At 45.3% G+C, this 16984-nt stretch overlaps 1 protein-coding gene across 3 annotated transcripts in view; it reads left to right on the top strand.

Moving 5' to 3' along the window:
- The first annotated feature begins 506 nt into the window (after positions 1–506).
- Positions 507–16984, top strand: part of LRCH2 (leucine rich repeats and calponin homology domain containing 2) — a 140374-nt gene continuing 123896 nt past the window's right edge. Inside the window, exon 1 of one of the 3 annotated variants that reach the window (XM_073543457.1) lies at positions 507–956. In XM_073543457.1, coding sequence (XP_073399558.1) covers positions 635–956 — 322 coding nt within the window. In that variant the 5' untranslated portion in view covers positions 507–634. The remainder of the gene's footprint in view (positions 957–16984) is intronic. The other 2 variants (XM_073543456.1, XM_073543458.1) reach the window with 2 other exon arrangements.

The following is a 16984-nucleotide window of genomic DNA, read 5'->3' as shown; positions in this document are numbered from 1 at the left end:
CAATTTTTCTCACAAATTTTTTTTTTCTCTTCAGACTCTAAAATAATAATAAAAATACACGTTTGTTATCGCCGTAGTCGAACTGTTCTGGAATCCTGAGGCCGGGGTATTTTTAGTGGCACAACGAAGGCCAGGAAAAAAAAATAATAAGGGCGTAATTGTTGTTTTTTCTTACTATTGGAATATTTTTACTCTTTTTCGGTAGATAGTAAAGGGGACGGTGGCATTCACTGCTACAAGCCGGCGTGTGGCGAAGGAGGGTATGGCTCTTGGGAGCAAGAAAACGAAAGCACAAAAAATGTCAGAGCTGAAGGGGTTAAAGCTGAGGTGGCTGACTGGCCCCTTATTCTGTCAGTATCACCCGCATACTCCCGTCTGCTATGGCGGGACAGTGAGAACACAGCCCTGTGGCTGCCTGCGCTCAGGAGCGGCTCTGCCCTCGCTCCTCACTATCTGCCCTCAGAGCTGCACTTCTGTTTTGGTTTCGCCTCCCGCCGCACACAGGTTTCAGTAACGCCCCCCCATCGCATCTCCCCTGTTGGTACAGCCCCCTCAGTCGGTGGCTACTGCGCTTGCGCACAGAGCCGAGCACTTGCTAACGGTGTCATTATAGCAGTGCTATTCCTTGGCAGAAATGGCGGCGAGTCAGACGGCGGTGGTCGCTGCCACTGCGGGGGGCCCCGGTGGGCAGAGTGGAGGAGGAGGCACTGGACAAGGTGGCGGTGGCACTGGAGGAGTGAGTGTGACCGCCGCTGTGTGCCCGGGCTCGCTGTCCGTGTTCCCCAGCTTTCCAAATGGACCGCACTGGAGCACGGGAACCCTGCACCAGCACACGGTGAGGAGCCTGGACCGGGCGCTGGAGGAGGCGGGGACGTCCGGGATCCTGAACCTGAGCGGCCGCAAACTGCGAGACTTCCCGGGCACCGGCTACGACCTGACGGACACCACACAAGCAGGTGCGGCCATTGTCACTGGTCTGTACACAGCCATCAGCTGGGGCCCCAGAGGCCTCACATAAAGACATTACTGGCCACTAGGGATGGGGTCACTGCGCCTGTGGTGATAGTATGGTGGTGCGGTGGTGCCAGTAACATGCCCTGTCTCTCAGGCGGTGCGGGTGTTGTATGGATGTGGTACCAGTAACATGCCCTGTCTCAGGCGGTGCAGGTGTTGTATGGATGTGGTACCAGTAACATGCCCTGTCTCAGGCGGTGCAGGTGTTGTATGGATGTGGTGGTGCCAGTAACATGCCCCGTCTCTCAGGCGGTGCGGGTGTTGTATGGATGTGGTGCCAGTAACATGCCCCGTCTCTCAGGCAGTGCGGGTGTTGTATGGATGTGGTACCAGTAACATGCCCTGTCTCAGGCGGTGCGGGTGTTGTATGGATGTGGTACCAGTAACATGCCCTGTCTCAGGCGGTGCAGGTGTTGTATGGATGTGGTGGTGCCAGTAACATGCCCCGTCTCTCAGGCGGTGCGGGTGTTGTATGGATGTGGTGCCAGTAACATGCCCCGTCTCTCAGGCAGTGCGGGTGTTGTATGGATGTGGTGCCAGTAACATGACCCGTCTGTCAGGCGGTGCGGGTGTTGTATGGATGTGGTGCCAGTAACATGCCCTGTCTCTCAGGCGGTGCGGGTGTTGTATGGATGTGGTGCCAGTAACATGCCCTGTCTCTCAGGCGGTGCGGGTGTTGTATGGATGTGGTGCCAGTAACATGCCCTGTCTCTCAGGCGGTGCGGGTGTTGTATGGATGTGGTGCCAGTAACATGCCCTGTCTCTCAGGCGGTGCGGGTGTTGTATGGATGTGGTGCCAGTAACATGCCCTGTTTCTCAGGCAGTGGCGGTGTTGTATGGATGTGGTGCCAGTAACATGCCCTTTCTCTCAGGCAGTGCCGGTGTTGTATGGATTTTGTAGTGCCAGTAACATGACCCGTCTGTCAGGCGGTGCGGGTGTTGTACGGATGTGGTGGTACGGGTATCATGACCCATCTGCCAGGCGGTGCGGGTGTTGTATGGATGTGGTGGTGCCAATAACATGCCCTGTCAGGCGGTGTGGGTGTGGTACTGATGTGGTGGAGCCAGTAACCTGCCCTGTCTGTCAGGCGGTGCTGGTGTTGTAAGGATGTGGTGGTGCCAGTAACATGCCCCGTCTGTCAGGCGGTGCGGGTGCTGTAAGGATGTGGTGGTGCCAATAACATGACCGTCTGTCAGGCGGTGAGGGTGTTGTATGGATGTGGTGCCAGTAACATGCCCCGTCTATCAGGCGGTACGGGTGTTGTAAGGATGTGGTGGTGCCAGTAACATGCCCCATCTGTCAGGTGGTGCGTGTGTTGTAAGGATGTGGTGGTGCCAGTAATATGCTCAGTCTGTCAGGCGGTGCGGGTGTTGTACGGATGTGGTGGTACGGGTATCGTGACCCATCTGTCAGGCGGTGCTGGTGTATGGATGTGGTGGTACGGGTATCGTGACCCATCTGTCAGGCGGTGCTGGTGTATGGATGTGGTGGTGCCAATAACATGACCTGTCAGGCGGTGTGGGTGTTGTATGGATGTGGTGCCAATAACATGACCTGTCAGGCGGTGTGGGTGTTGTATGGATGTGGTGCCAGTAACATGACCTGTCAGGCGGTGCGGGTGTTGTATGGATGTGGTGGTACGGATATCGTGACCCATCTGTCAGGAGGTGCGGGTGTTGTACGGATGTGGTGTTGCTGGTAACGTGACCCGTCTGTCAGGCAGTGCAGGTATGGTATGGAAGTACTTGTGCTGATGCCTCCATTTGTTCATGTTTCCTCCAATAATGTGATATTATGTATTGGGAAAGAGGAATGTGACCCGAGGAACCCAGTTGTACATACATTGGCAGTGGTAATAACAAGGCGGTGGTGGTTTGTCATGAGGAAGGCCGTGTAACAGGCGGTGGTGGTTTTCTATCATAGGGAAGGTTGTGTAACAGGTCCTGGCAGTGGACTCCTGTCATGAGGAAGGCCAGGTGACAGGCAGCAGTAGCCTTCTGTCAAGGGGAAGGCCGGGTGATTGGTGGCAGCCTCCTTCTGACATGGGGAAGGCTGTGTAACAGGTGGCAGCGGTGGTCTTCTTTCATGGGGAAGGCTTTGTAACAGGTGGTGGTGGTCTTCTGTCATGAGGAAGGCCAGGTAACAGGCGCCGGTGGCCTTCTGTCATGGGGAAGACTGGGTAACAGGCGCCGATAACCACCTTCTGTCATGGGGAAGTCCGAGTAACAGGCGGTGGTGGTGGCTGTCTTCTGTCATGGGGAAAGCTGAGAAACAGGTGGTGGTGGTGGCCGTCTTCTGTCATGGGGAAGGCTGAAAACAGGCAGTGGTGGCGGCCGTCTTCTGTCATGGGGAAGGCCGAGAAACAGGCGGTGGTGGGTCTGGCAGCCTTTTTCTTCTTGCATGGGGAAGGCCTGGTAACAGGTGGTGGTGGTGGCTGTCTTCTGTCATGGGGAAGGTCGGGTAACAGGCGGTGGTGGTGGGCCTGGCTGTCTTTTTCTTCTGTCATGGGGAAGGCCGGGTGTCAGGTCGTGGTATCCGTCTGTAGTGAGGTAGGCCTAGTACCAGGCAGTAATAGTTTTCTGTCATGGGGGAGGTCACGTAACAGGTGGCGGTGGCCTTCTGTTACTATGAAGAGCATATAACAGGCATTGGTATCATTGTGTTATGAGAAACCTATACAAAATGTGGTGGTCTTTGATTAGGACCCCCTACAACTCCAGCATCATCTGATAGCATGGTGTACACGGTATTGATGTAGTAGCACTGTTATTACAGGACGTTGCGCAGGACACTTTTTAACAAGCTGCTATTGCTCTCGCCTTCACCTTGCGCCTGTTCAGCTTTTCCTGAACTCTTATCTTCCAGTACACCCCGACAGCAGTCGTCATGATGGGGTGGAGAATTGTGACTTGGGAATAATATGGGGAAGCTTCTCATTCATAATTGCCAGTAACTGCTGGATTGGTTAGTGGCCCCAAAGAGGACACAGCTTGTCCACATGTTATATGGGCAGCACATTGATTTTAATAGCTGCATTGTGTGGCTTTCACAGGACCCTGTCACCATGAAAAACCTCCTCAAACACTGTAAGGGCTGTGTAGGTGAGTTGAGCTGCCAAATATGTCATTTTATGTTAGGCTTTCACTGGCTTTGAACCCCCTACTGCCCAAGAGCTTTCATTATATGGTTGAGCGTAGGAGTCCTGGATTTACATATAGAGAATGGGCTGCAGGGAAATGTCAGTGAGTATCCAGATAAAAAGTACCGTATATATTTTTTTTGAATCTGCGTCTTTCACCTATGCAGACATTAGAGTGGTTTAGGAAGGATCTCCTCGATGATTTAGGGACTCCAAACTACATCACTAAAACAATGAAGTTTTCAACAATCACTTTTATTTTTGCAATTTTCGAGTTCTTTTAGGGAAACGTATTTCTATACATTGGAAGATGGATACAAAGTCATCCATCCAGTTGCACAGCTTCTATATACTGCCTGTACTACAGATGGTCACTGTGTGTTAATGCTCCCTCCTTACTGTACACAGTGGGGTCCGTCCCAGTAATCCTTCTATAGATCTTGTACCTTTAGGGCTGATTCTCAATCACTCTTATCAGTGCATTCTTTCCAATTACTACATTCCCGAGCAGCGCTTTCTTTATTACGCTCAGTACAGCAATGTCGCAGGATATCCCTTCTGGTATCTTGCTCTGGGAAATATTAGCACTTATTACATGTACTAGGTTTCTTTGTCAGGAAGCCCCCTCCCTACATTTATTACCTTAACCCTGTGGGGGACATAGACATATAAACCAAATTTCCTCTTTTGCAAAGAACAAGCTACCGTATCTACAATGACATGTTACAGTATATGAACATGCATATGCAAGGGTCCAATAATAAGTTAGTGATATTTAATTGTATGACATAAAAAAATGTTCACTAACTGTATGATCTCGCCGATCGCTGTACTTTTTGTCCCTTTCATATGAATTATATGAGGGGAAAAAAAGCATGTGCCCCTTCACGGGCATTAATATGGAGAACCCCATCCTCTTTGCAACTATAACAGCTTCTGCTTTTCTGGGTAGGTTTTTACAAACTTTTGGAGGTGTCTGTGGGAATTTTTGTCCTTCCATCCAGAAGAGTATTTGTGAGGTCAGAGTCTGATATTGGAGGAGAGGCCAGCACACAAGCTCAGTTCTAGTTTGTCCCAAAGGTCTTGGAGTGGTTTTTAGTCCAGGCTTTGTGCGGCCGCTCAAGTTCTTCCACACCAAACTCTGCCAACCATGCTTTTATGGACTTTACTTTATGTATTGGGCAGGGTCATGAAGAACTGAAAAGGGATTACATTTGTTCAAAATGTCTTGTAAGCTGAATCATTAAGGGTATGTTCTGCTGTGGTTCCGCAGCGGATTTGGCCGCTGCGGGTCCGCAGCAGTTTTTGATGCGGTGTACAGTACCATTATTCCCTATGGGAATAAAAAACCGCAGTGCAGACGGTGCAGATTTTTCCGCGCTGTTTTCCTGCAGTTTTGAAACCGCAGAAAGAATTGACATGTCAAATCTTTCTGCAGATTCCCATCTCCACCATTGTGGAGATGGTGAAACCGCAGGGCCAAACCGCCGGATAATCCGCAGGTCTTTTGACCTGCGGATTTACCAAAATCCGTGCGGCCAAATCCGCACCTCATTCCGCAGCGTGTGCACGTAGCCTAAGGGTGTGTGCTCACGTTGCGGATTCTGCTGCGGTTCCGGCCGTTGCGGGTCCGCAGCAGTTTTTGCTGCTGTGTACAGTACCATAATATCCTATGGATATTGAAATCCACAGTGCAGACGGTGCAGATTTTTCCACGCGGTTTTTCTGCGTTTTTGAAACTGCAGAAAGAATTGACATGTCAATTCTTTCTGCGGAATCCGCAGCGGTTTGCCATCTCCTCCATTGTGGAGATGAAAAACCGCAGGCCAATCCGCAGGTAAAACCGCAGGTCTTTTGACCTGCAGATTTACCTGCGGATTTTACAAAATCCACGCAGCCAAATCCGCACCCCATTCCGCAGCGTGTGCACGTAGCCTTAGATTTACCTGCCCCGGGATTATCCGTCCTCCACCAAACTTTACAGCTGGAGCAGTCAGGTGGTGTAATGTTCTCCTGGCATTCATTCACCAAACCCAGACATGTCCATCAGATGCTGCTTTATACTGCTCCTTCCAACACTTGGCATTGTGCTTGGTGATGGCAGGTTTGCCTTCAAGTCCTGTGCCATGAAGCTCCCAGTGTACCGTTTTTGTGCTGGAGGTCCAGTTGATGGTCTCCCAGTGATAACAATCCTGTAATAAATGTTGCTCATGGGCAAATTCCGCTAATATTCGGTCTGCCCTTTTGGTATTAGGCTCTGATCTCATTCACAATCTTTTTTTATTCAGTCAGGGGTATTTGCTGTATTAGATTTTTTTTAATTTGATGATGAGAGGTAAGGTCTGCAGCTGTATTCTTGCTGTCAGAAATAATAGTACCCTGCAAGAATTGTGATGGAGCGTCATATTTGTGATGTTTAGGAACTGAGGCCATCATGGTTTTGTGAACAGAGCCTACTCCTCTGCAAGTGTGCAAGTAAAATGTTATAATTGTTCTGCAGTGCTCTTACCCCTAATATGTGCCCATAGCCTTCTAGTGGTCTGTTATGTATCTTCACTGTGTCACTGATTTTACATGGAAACACTAGGAAAGAAATAGAGGCTTCTTGACCTATTGCAGAAGTTTTGCAGCTTTGACCTTGTCCTGAGAAATGCGTGCAGCGTTCACTTCTCCTCAATTCCTCATTCTTCCTTCCCCTTTAACAGCCGCTGCCATGTTTACCCATCTCCTGTAGCTTCCCCCCAAAAGAGTCTAACTATTCACATCTATAAAATTGCTTATCCTGAGGTTTCTGGTTCATGAACATAAAGTGCCATGAAACATATTTTTTTTTACGTGCAGATACAGTATAACTAAAGTATAGAGACATCTCTGCCTTGAACGATTTTTATTTTTTTCTTTCCCTTCGCGTTGCAGTAGGCTGGATGCATTTCTGGCAGGCTCGTCTTCTCCTACAAGAATCAATATAGAGCCGCTCCGTGCTTGGTTGCCTCTATTGCTGTGTCGGCAGGTGCTTTGCTGTTGAATAGTCATCTGCCCCTTTAATTCATTTCCAGCTGTCTGTGGCGGCGCTGTCTATTGGAAACAGGGAGTCCCCAGTTTCTGTGCTGTTCAGTCTTGCAAATCATGTGCAAGGCAATAAGAATTCCATTCACAGCATCGCTTCCTGACAAATGAGGACGTGTGATGTAGATACAGTAAGACGCTTGCGATAAGTGGTGGGTACAAAGCACAAAGGACTCGGATGTTCCCGGCCGATCGCTCGTTATAATTGTGTTGTTACCTTCCCCTCTATGTTTAGGGATTGTTTTCCCTTCCCTTGTTCCTGTAATTATGTACATACACCTCCATCTAGCTCTATTTTCTGAGTGTGGTGTTCTAGTCGCCCATATGAGTGTTCTCCGATCATTTTTTGCAGCCGCTTCCATGTTTCTTGGCCCTCACGAGGCGCCTTTGTTACTGGAGGCAGGGGTATATTTTATGGCCTTTGTGATCTCTCTCTATGGAATTCCAAAGAGATGGATTTTATTGGATGGGACCTGGTAATTGCTGATTTTGTTTGTTTTTTGTTTGTTTTTTTTTCTTTAAGAGTATTAATGTCATGAAACGTACAACCTAATTTATTATCTTAGTTGTATATTAAAGCTTAGGCCAAGTATATTTATACCTAAAATAACAGTGGAGGATTGGGAACTGGAAAGGTGGCTGCACATTAGACTGTCATATATGCATTCATGAAAGGCCAGTTAACTCTAACAAGGCCACCATCTGTAAACGCCATGTGCATGGCAGATTGAATATAATGGCAAACTGACATTGTCCAGACAGGGCTGTTGCTTTCAACCTGATCCAAGCTACAACAATTTAATTTGCACACGGGGCTGTGGAGTCAGTCTTTATTAAGTGGACCGACTCATAAAATATATAATAAATTGGGCACAGTAATACAATGCAGGATGTGCTGTCAATATTTTTCATAAGAATTTGGGAAAGTTATGAAATGTCCTATAAATGTCTGTTCTAAACGTGATCCTAAGGGTCTCTGCTTTTAGTTGAGATAAATCTTGTGAAGTGAGCCAGGGCTATGGAGTCGGCTGTTTGGGAAACTGTGGAGCCGTAAGTTTGGCTTACCGGCTCAACAGCCCTGGTTGCTATATAGGGGGAAAATTGGGTTCCAATAGAAGGCCATCTTCCTGAGAATAGAAATAAACCACCTCCTCTTTTCTAGTAGGGTCCACTCATATCCATGGTCATGTAGTGTTTTAGCAAAAATCTTAGGAACTACATAAACAAGAACCCTTGACATGCCTAGAAATGGACAGATGTGCATGAGCACCTACCTCTCCCACCAAAGTTGCTGCTGCACCAGTTGGTTATGGAGGGGATCTGGTCACCCCAGTTCCATAGCTGGATGCTAATTATGGGACCTAATGAACATACAACCCAAAAACATTTCCCTATACATGGGAAAGGTAACACTCCACATAATCAATGAACATACTGATCCTATAGCTGCTACACCATAGATATGATCAAGAAGTGTTTAACACAGACTTAATATCAAGAATTATGTTGAAAATTTACACATAAAATAAAACAGAATAGTTGTTGGTGCCTCAAACCAGACAAAAAAATGAAGGAATCAGACAAGGGCAGGGAAAACAAACCAAAGTACTCAGGAGACAGGGTATTCAGTTTTGTATACACATATCATTATATTGCTATATGAGGTGTGCCTGCACAGCTTAAACACCTCCATATATGGTGAAGCATTTTCCTGCATTCAAACATGCTCCATCAGTGGCAAGCAATAAAGTGTCTATGCAGATATTTTAAAGTGCAATAATAGCATCAAAACAGCCCACAGTCGACTGTCAAAAAAATGATATGCTTCCATAGTAAGTAACATGAGCCCATCCGGCATCACCGTGCCCAAATGAAATACAAGAATGAAAACCCTGGCTCAAAACATTATACCTGAGATGATGTTCCCTGTAAGAGTGTACTGCCAAATGGCACGCTGATCCTCCAGACCCCGACGTGCGTTTCGCACCGCAAATGCTTCTTCTTGAGGGTGCCAGGATGACGGCACATCGCTAACGCATACCGATTATGACATGCGTTAGCGATGCGCTCGTCTATAGCAGTGTATGGGTACGTTAACGCATCCGTTGCATAGCGTTAATTCCGCTATGTAACGGATGCGTTTAACGCGCCCCCCCTAACGCAATATGAACCCAGCCTAAGGGTACTCAAACCACAGCTCCGCTTTTTTTAAGTGTCTTCTTCCAGTAAGAAAATGCGCCCACCGAGATCGGCCGGAACCCGGCAACAATAGGAAGATTTTTCCTATTGGTTCATTTTGGTCACTTTGATAGACCCTATCCCAGTGATTAAAATAAAAAAATAGTAAATAACTCCCCCCCCCCCCCCCCCCCCTTTCTTTATCACCCCCTTAGTTAGGGAAAAATAATGCAATAAAGAACATATATTTCCATTTTCCCATTAGGCTAAATTGGGTTAGGCTAAATTGGGGGTGTGTTGGGGTTAGAATTGGGGGGTTTCCACTGTTTAGGTACATCGGGGTCTCCGAATGTGACATGGCGCCACCATTGATTCCAGCCAATTTTGCGTTCCAAAAGTCAAACGGTGCTCCCTCCCTTCTGAGCTATGCCGTGCGCCCAAACAGTAGTTCCCCACACATAGTGTACTCAGGACAAATTGCACAACAACTTTTGTGGTCTAATTTCTCCTGTTGCTCTTGTGAAAGTAAAAATTTGGGGGTGAAAAGATCATTTTTATTGAAAAAATGATTTTTTTTCACGGCTCTACGTTAGAACCCCCAAGTGCTTCACAGAAGTTTATAAGTGCTCACCACATATCTAGATAAGTTCCTTGTGGGGGTCTAGTTTCCAAAATGGTTACTTGTGGGGGGTTTCTAGTGTTTAGGCACATCAGGGGACTCCAAACGCAACATGGCGTCTGATCTCAATTCCCGCCAATTCTGCATTGAAAAAGTCAAACGGCGCTCCTTCTCTTCCAAACTCTGCCGTGCGCTCAAACAGTGGTTAACCCCCACATATGGGGTATCAGCGTATTCAGGAGAAATTGCACAACAAATTTTGTGGTTCATTTTCTCTTTTTATACTTGTGAAAATAAAAACAAGGTTATGAAGTAAAATGTTTGTTTTAAAAAAAAAAAAAAGTTTAATGATTTTTTTTTTTCCACATTGCTTCAGTTCCTGTGAAGCACGTAAAGGGTTAGTAAATTTCTTGAATGTGGTTTTGAGCACCTTGAGGGGTGCAGTTTTTACAGTGATGTCACTTTTGGGTATTTTCTGTCATGTACATCCCTCAAAGTGACTTTAAGGCTAAGTGCACACGTAGCAGAAAATTTCTGCTGAAAAACCTGACTCCCTTCCCAGAAACCGCGCGGTTTTTGCGCAGAAAACGCACAGTTTTTGTGTTTTTTCCGTGCGTTTTCAAAACGCATAGAAATAGCAAGAAACGCGGAAAAATCCGCAAAATTTATGAGCATGCTGCGTTTTTTACCGTGATGTGTTTTTTTTCGCGGTAAAAAGCGCATCAATATGCATAGAAATCAATGGGAAGCTTATTTTTAGTGGTTTTAGTTGAAAAACCGCTAAAAAATACCGCTAAAACAACGCTGTGTGTGGTGGTCCCTAAAAAAAAAAAAAAATTGATTTTGTTGTAAAAATGAGAACTCGCTGGTCAAATTTTAACCCTTATAACGTCCTAACAAAAAAAGAAAAATTGTTTCCAAAATTGTGCTGATGTAAAGTAAACATGAGGAAAATGAAATTTTTTTGTGTGACACACATCTCTCTGATTTAAGGGCATAAAAATTAAAAATGCGAAAATTGCAAAATTTGAAAATTTTCGTCATATTTCCTTTTTTCATAAACGCAAGGCATATCGAAGAATTTTACCACTAACATGAAGTACAATGTCATGAAAAAAGATTCTCAGAATCAGTGGGATCCGTTGAAGCGTTCCAGAGCTATAACCGTGGCTACGATCGCTCTGATTGGCTGTTAAATGTGAAACAGCCAGTCAGAGCGATAGTAATATTTCATCAATGCTGCAGTAGCATCGTACATGGCTGGAGACTGCGATCGGACCCCCCCACTGGCTGACGGGAGCGATCTGACCTCCCCCCCCCCCTTCCCGGTACCTCCTGAGTGCCCGTGTCACTTCCGGTGTCCCTCCCTCCTGCATGGGCACCGCCATCTTCCAAAATTGCGGGCGCATGCGCAGTGCGTCCGTCGAATCTGCAAAGCTGCAGATTCCATTCATTTTGATCACTTTGATAGGATCTAGCAAAGTGATCAAAATAAAAAAAAAATAGTAAATCACCCCGCCTGATCACCCCCATAGGTAGGGACAAATAATAAAATAATTATTTTTATTTTTCCATTAGGGTTGGAATTAGGCTTAGGGTTGGAATTAGGCTTAGGGTTAGGGGTGTGTTGAGGTTAGGGTTGGGATTAGGGTTAGGGTATGTTGTGGTTAAGGTTGAGTTAGAGTTGAGGGATTTCCACTATTTAGGCACATCAGGGGGTCTCCAAACATGACCTGGCACCACCATTGATTCTAGCCAATTTTGCCTTCAAAAAGTCAAACAGTGCTCTCTCCCTTCTGAGCTCTGCCATGCACCCAAACAGTGGTTTTCCCCAACATATAGGGTATCGGCGTACTCAGAACAAACTGGACAACAACTTTTGGGGTCCAATTTCTCCTGTTCGGCTAGTTTCACACTAGCGCTTTTGAGCGCAGCGACGGCCTGCGCACGGCCGCTGCTAAGCCCCGCCCCTGACGCGCCTCCGTCCTTTTGACGTTGCGCCGACCTGCGGCAAACGCAACCTGCTGCAGTTTGGTTGCGCCGGCGCACCGTCAAAAAGGCGCATGCGCCGCCAAACGCATACTGCGCACGGCCTGCGTCCCCAGTGATAAAGATAGGGGGCGCATGCAGCGTCATGCGCCGGTAGGCGGAGCTACCGGCGGAGGCGTGGCAAGGGGTGGGGCTTTGCGGCGGCGGTGCGCAGGTCGTCGCTGCGCTTAAAAGCGCTAGTGTGAAACTAGCCTTACCCTTGTGGAAATAAAAAAATTGTGGGCTAAAATATAATTTTTTGAGGAAAAAATTGTTTTATTTTCACGGCTCTGCGTTATAAACTTCTGTGAAGCACCTGGGGGTTCAAAGTGCTCACTATGCATCTAGATAAGTTCCTTGAGGGGGGGGTCTAGTTTCCAAAATGGGGTCACTTGTGGGGGTGCTCCAATGTTTAGGCACACAGGGCTCTCCAAACGCGACATGGTGTCCGCTAACGACTGGAACTAATTTTCCATTCAAAAAGTCAAATGGCGCTCTTTCCCTTACGGGCCCTACCGTGCGCCCAAACAGTGGTTTATGACCACATATGAGGTATCGGTGTACTCAGGAGAAATTGCCCAACAAATTTTAGGATCCGGTTTATCCTGTTGCCCATGTGAAAATGAAAAAACTGAGGCTAAAAGAAAATTTTTGTTGGAAAAATTAATATGTCCATTTTTTCCTTCCATGTTGCTTTAGTTCCTGTGAAGCACCTGAAGGGTTAATAATCTTCTTGAATGTAGTTTTGAGTAGCTTGAGGGGTGCAGATTTTAGAATGGTGTCACTTTTTGGTATTTTCTGCCATATCGACCCCTCAAAGTGACTTCAAATGTGAGGTGGTCCCTAAAAAAATGGTTTTGTAAATTTTGTTGTAAAAATGAGAAATCGCTGGTCAACTTTTAACCCTTATAACTTCCTAACAAAAAAAAATTTGTTTCCAAAATTGTGCTGATGTAAAGTAGACATGTGGGAAATGTTGTTTAGTAACTATTTTGTGTCACATAACTCTCTGGTTTAACCCCTTAAGGACTGGGGTTATTTTCGTTTTTGCGGTTTTTTTCGCTCCCTTTCTTCCCAGAGCCATAACTTTTTTATTTTTCCGTCAATATGGCCATGCGATGGCTTATTTTTTGCGGGACGTGTTGTACTTTTGAACAACTCCATTGATTTTACCATGTTGTGTACTACAAAACGGGAAAAAAATTCTAAGTGCGGTGAAACTGTAAAAAAAAAGTGCAATCCCACACTTGTTTTTTGCTTGGCTTTTTTTGCTACGTTCACTAAATGCTAAAAGTGACCGACCATTATGATTCGCCAGGTCATTACGAGTTCATAGACACCAAACATGTCTAGGTTCTTTTTTATCTAAGTGGTGAAAAAATAATCCAAAGTTTGCTAAAAAAAAACCAAAAAACCCCCACCATTTTCCGAGACCAGTAGCGTCTCCATTTTTCGTGATCTGAGGACCGGTGAGGGCTTATTTTTTGCGTGCCGAGCTGACATTTTTAATTATACAACTTTTATGCAGACACGTTCTTCTGATCGCCCGTTATTGCATTTTAATGCATTGTCACAGAGATCAAAAAAAGTAATTCTGGGGTTTTGATTTTTTTTTTTTTTTTTTCTCGCTACGCCGTTTAGCAATCAGGTTAATGCTTTTTTTTTTTTTTTTTTTTTTTTTTTTTTATTGGGCGATTCTGAACGCGGCGATACCAAATTATGTGTATGTGTAATTTTTTTTTTATTGTTTTATTTTGAATAGGGCGAAAGGGGGGTGATTTGAACTTGTATATTATATTTTTTTACATATTTTTTTAAAATACTTTTTTTTTTTTTCAATTTTGTTATGCTTCAATAGCCTCCATGGGAGGCTAGAAGCATGCCATACTTGATCGGCTCTGCTACATATAGGCGATGAGCATATCGCCCATATGTAGCAGAATTACTGCATAGCTATGAGCGCCGACAACAATCATGGACAAGAGACCTCTGGTTGTTATGCCAACGTGACGGGCGTCAGCGATGACCTTATTTTCGGCCCGGCGGCCAGAAGCGCCTGTTAAATGCCATTGTCAGCGATTGACAGCGGCGTTTAACGGGTTAATAGGGTGCAGGTGGATCGCGATTCCACCTGCGCCTATTGCGGGCACATGTCAGCTGTTCAAAACAGGCTCAGCCTGTTAAGGGCTCAGCGCCGGAGCCCTCATCAAAGCAGGGGAGAAGTCCAATGACGGACTGTCTGTCATTGGACATTAAGGGGTTAACAGAATAAAAATTCAAAATTTGGTGAAAATTGCGAAATTTTCAACATTTTCGCCAATTTTCCGATTTTGTTTTTTCACAAATAAATGCAAAAATTATCGACCTCAATTTACCACTAACATGAAGCCCATTATTTCACGAAAAATCAATCTCAGAATCGCTAGGATGCGTTGACGCGTTCCTGAGTTATTAACTCAAAGGGACACTGGTCAGAATTGTAAAAAATGGCCTGGTTATTAAGGTCAAAATAGGCTTGATCATGAAGGGGTTAAGCTGCAAATTGGCTCCGTCACTAAGGGGTTAACTCTGTGTTAAACATTTGATGCATTCAAACCTTGGTGGTCCTTTATAAATAAACACTGGAGAAAGGGTGTGCGGGGGACTGTTGGACCTCTTTGTGTTTCTTGTCCCTATTGGAATGGGATGTCGTCCTGTGGTGCTGTCGTGGAGGCTTCTTAGAATAAGACTTAACGGTAATTTGGTTTCTATCTTTTCACATGAACATTCGTTTGGATTTACAGTGTCCATTTTAGCAGGAGTAGTTTTATCCTTGCAGATCACTGTCATATCAGGGGTGAGCTGGTTTTGTTCTAGTTATCCATTATTAAGCTCTTCTTCAAACCTACTGAACATGTATGAAGCTGGCTCAAGAGCTGACTGAGCCTACATCATAAACTGCAGGTGCCATCTTTATTATACAGCCAGCTCCTCCTTCTCATGGCAGCAACCAGAGCAATCTGTGTTTTTTTTTTTTTTTTTTTTTCGTACTTTTTCTGGTAAAATAAATGGCTCTTGGAAGGGGAGGCGAAAACAAGAAATGTTTACTGCTACGGTACCCTCCTGGTAAGTGGAAGCCCGATAATTGGAGCCTGCACCCATTGGACAATTATGACACATACTTTCAATGTGCAGTAAATAGCTCAGAAGGTAATATAGTACTGTTGTAAATAATAGTGCGGCACATGGGGTTGGTTTGATCTGACTGGCCAAAAAGATGTTGCACCCCTGTGGTAAGGTATACCATTATTGTATGGTTAAGCTGATTGGAATCCCTCCTGTCTGCAGAGTAAAGGGTCACTGGATCCCAGCGCTATACTGTGGCCTCTTCACTACACTCGTATTCCAGTAGTATCAGCTTCTGTAAGGGTTGAGTGGAGGGTGACTATATGTGCACTGGCAGTGTTGTTATGCACCATGAAATGTAGTCTTGCCTAGTAATATAGTTGCAGCAGGATGGGTAACCAATGTGTTACGATCACTATTGTGCAGGCAGAGGCTGCAGGCAGGGTTCCCTATCTGCTGGAGCCTGCTTGCCATGACTGATTCACATTAATGGCACTGCTTAAATCCTGTTGATTGCTGCTGCTCTCCCTCTCCTGCTTCTTTTGTGTCTATGAGATGGAGGAGGAAGCTTTTTACAGCTGTGGCTTCAGGATGATGTATCTGGTAAATCTAGCACAGCAACATCCAAAAATAACTTCCTGATTTCTAAAGCAGCCAGTCATTGTTCCTGAGAGCCCGCTGCTCCATGCCCAGCCTGTGTCAGTGAAGGAAAGCCCATCATAGATTTGTGCTACTTTGTTACGTTTCTCTGAGATTAGCAGAAGAGGGATTGGTACAGTGTAACATTGGTTTCTCTATGCGACCAGTTCTTAAACTTTTCTTTGGATGCAATGGTTGATTGTTTATCTGTATGCACCCATGAAAGACGTTTTGGGATAATCATTTTAGAGCAAAAAAAATTCCTTTTATCTGACTCTAGCTTCTGACTTGTTTGAAAAAGCACCTCAACCTATTAGTTGAGCTTTCATTGTACTGCCTCACTTTGTAGTTACTTTCCACTTGAAACACGTTATCATCTTTTCCATAGGATAGTTAATATCTTATTGATTGGTGCGGGTCCCAGCAGTCAAACGCCACCAATTGGCAAAATGGCGCACTTTTAGCCTCATAATAATAGATCAGAAGTGTGTACACTTCCAATCTATCACTCCATTCATCGCCAAGGGTGCTGCTCCTGCCATTTTCATACAATCCTTTAAAGAAAAAATGGAGTGCGGTCAGGTATTCGGTGGATAAGTGATACCTTGTTTTCTCTGTACTACCCCTTTTAATGGAATTTGCATATGCAAATACCATGGTAGAGAGGCAGAATCTCTTAGAAGCAAAGGGGTCAGAGGTTCACCAATCTGTGAATAACTGGAACAATTTTAGAAAAAATATTTAAATATTTACAGTATAGGCAAAAGATTGAGAGGTTCTGGAGAAATCTATGGGCACAAGGGACAAGGCCGACGATAAATATTGGATGCTCGGGCTCTGAGATGGCACTGCATTAAAAACGACTATGATTTGGTTGTGCAAATTGTGTGGTATAGGCTCAGAAATATTTCTAAAAATCATTCTGTGAGCACAGTTTGCCATGGAATTCGCGGAATTCACAAATAGTAGGTAAAGCTCTATCATACAAAAGTCAAAAATCAACATGATGCTACCATCTTCTTTGGGCCAAGTCTTATTTTAAAATGGTCTGAGGCAAAATGGAAAATTTATCTGTGGCCAAATGAATAAAAATGGGTTATTTCTCCTAGAAACCACAGATGCTAGGTCCTGTGGACTTGAAGAGAAGGTCCATTCAGCTTATCTGTGCACAGTTCCTTTTATCTCTGATGGTATG

The sequence above is a fragment of the Dendrobates tinctorius genome, unplaced genomic scaffold, assembly GCF_039654945.1.
Source record: "Dendrobates tinctorius isolate UK_male_01 unplaced genomic scaffold, ASM3965494v1 ptg000133l, whole genome shotgun sequence".
NCBI classification, from domain to species: Eukaryota; Metazoa; Chordata; class Amphibia; order Anura; family Dendrobatidae; genus Dendrobates; species Dendrobates tinctorius.
This window is presented reverse-complemented; position numbering and strand designations above follow the sequence as displayed.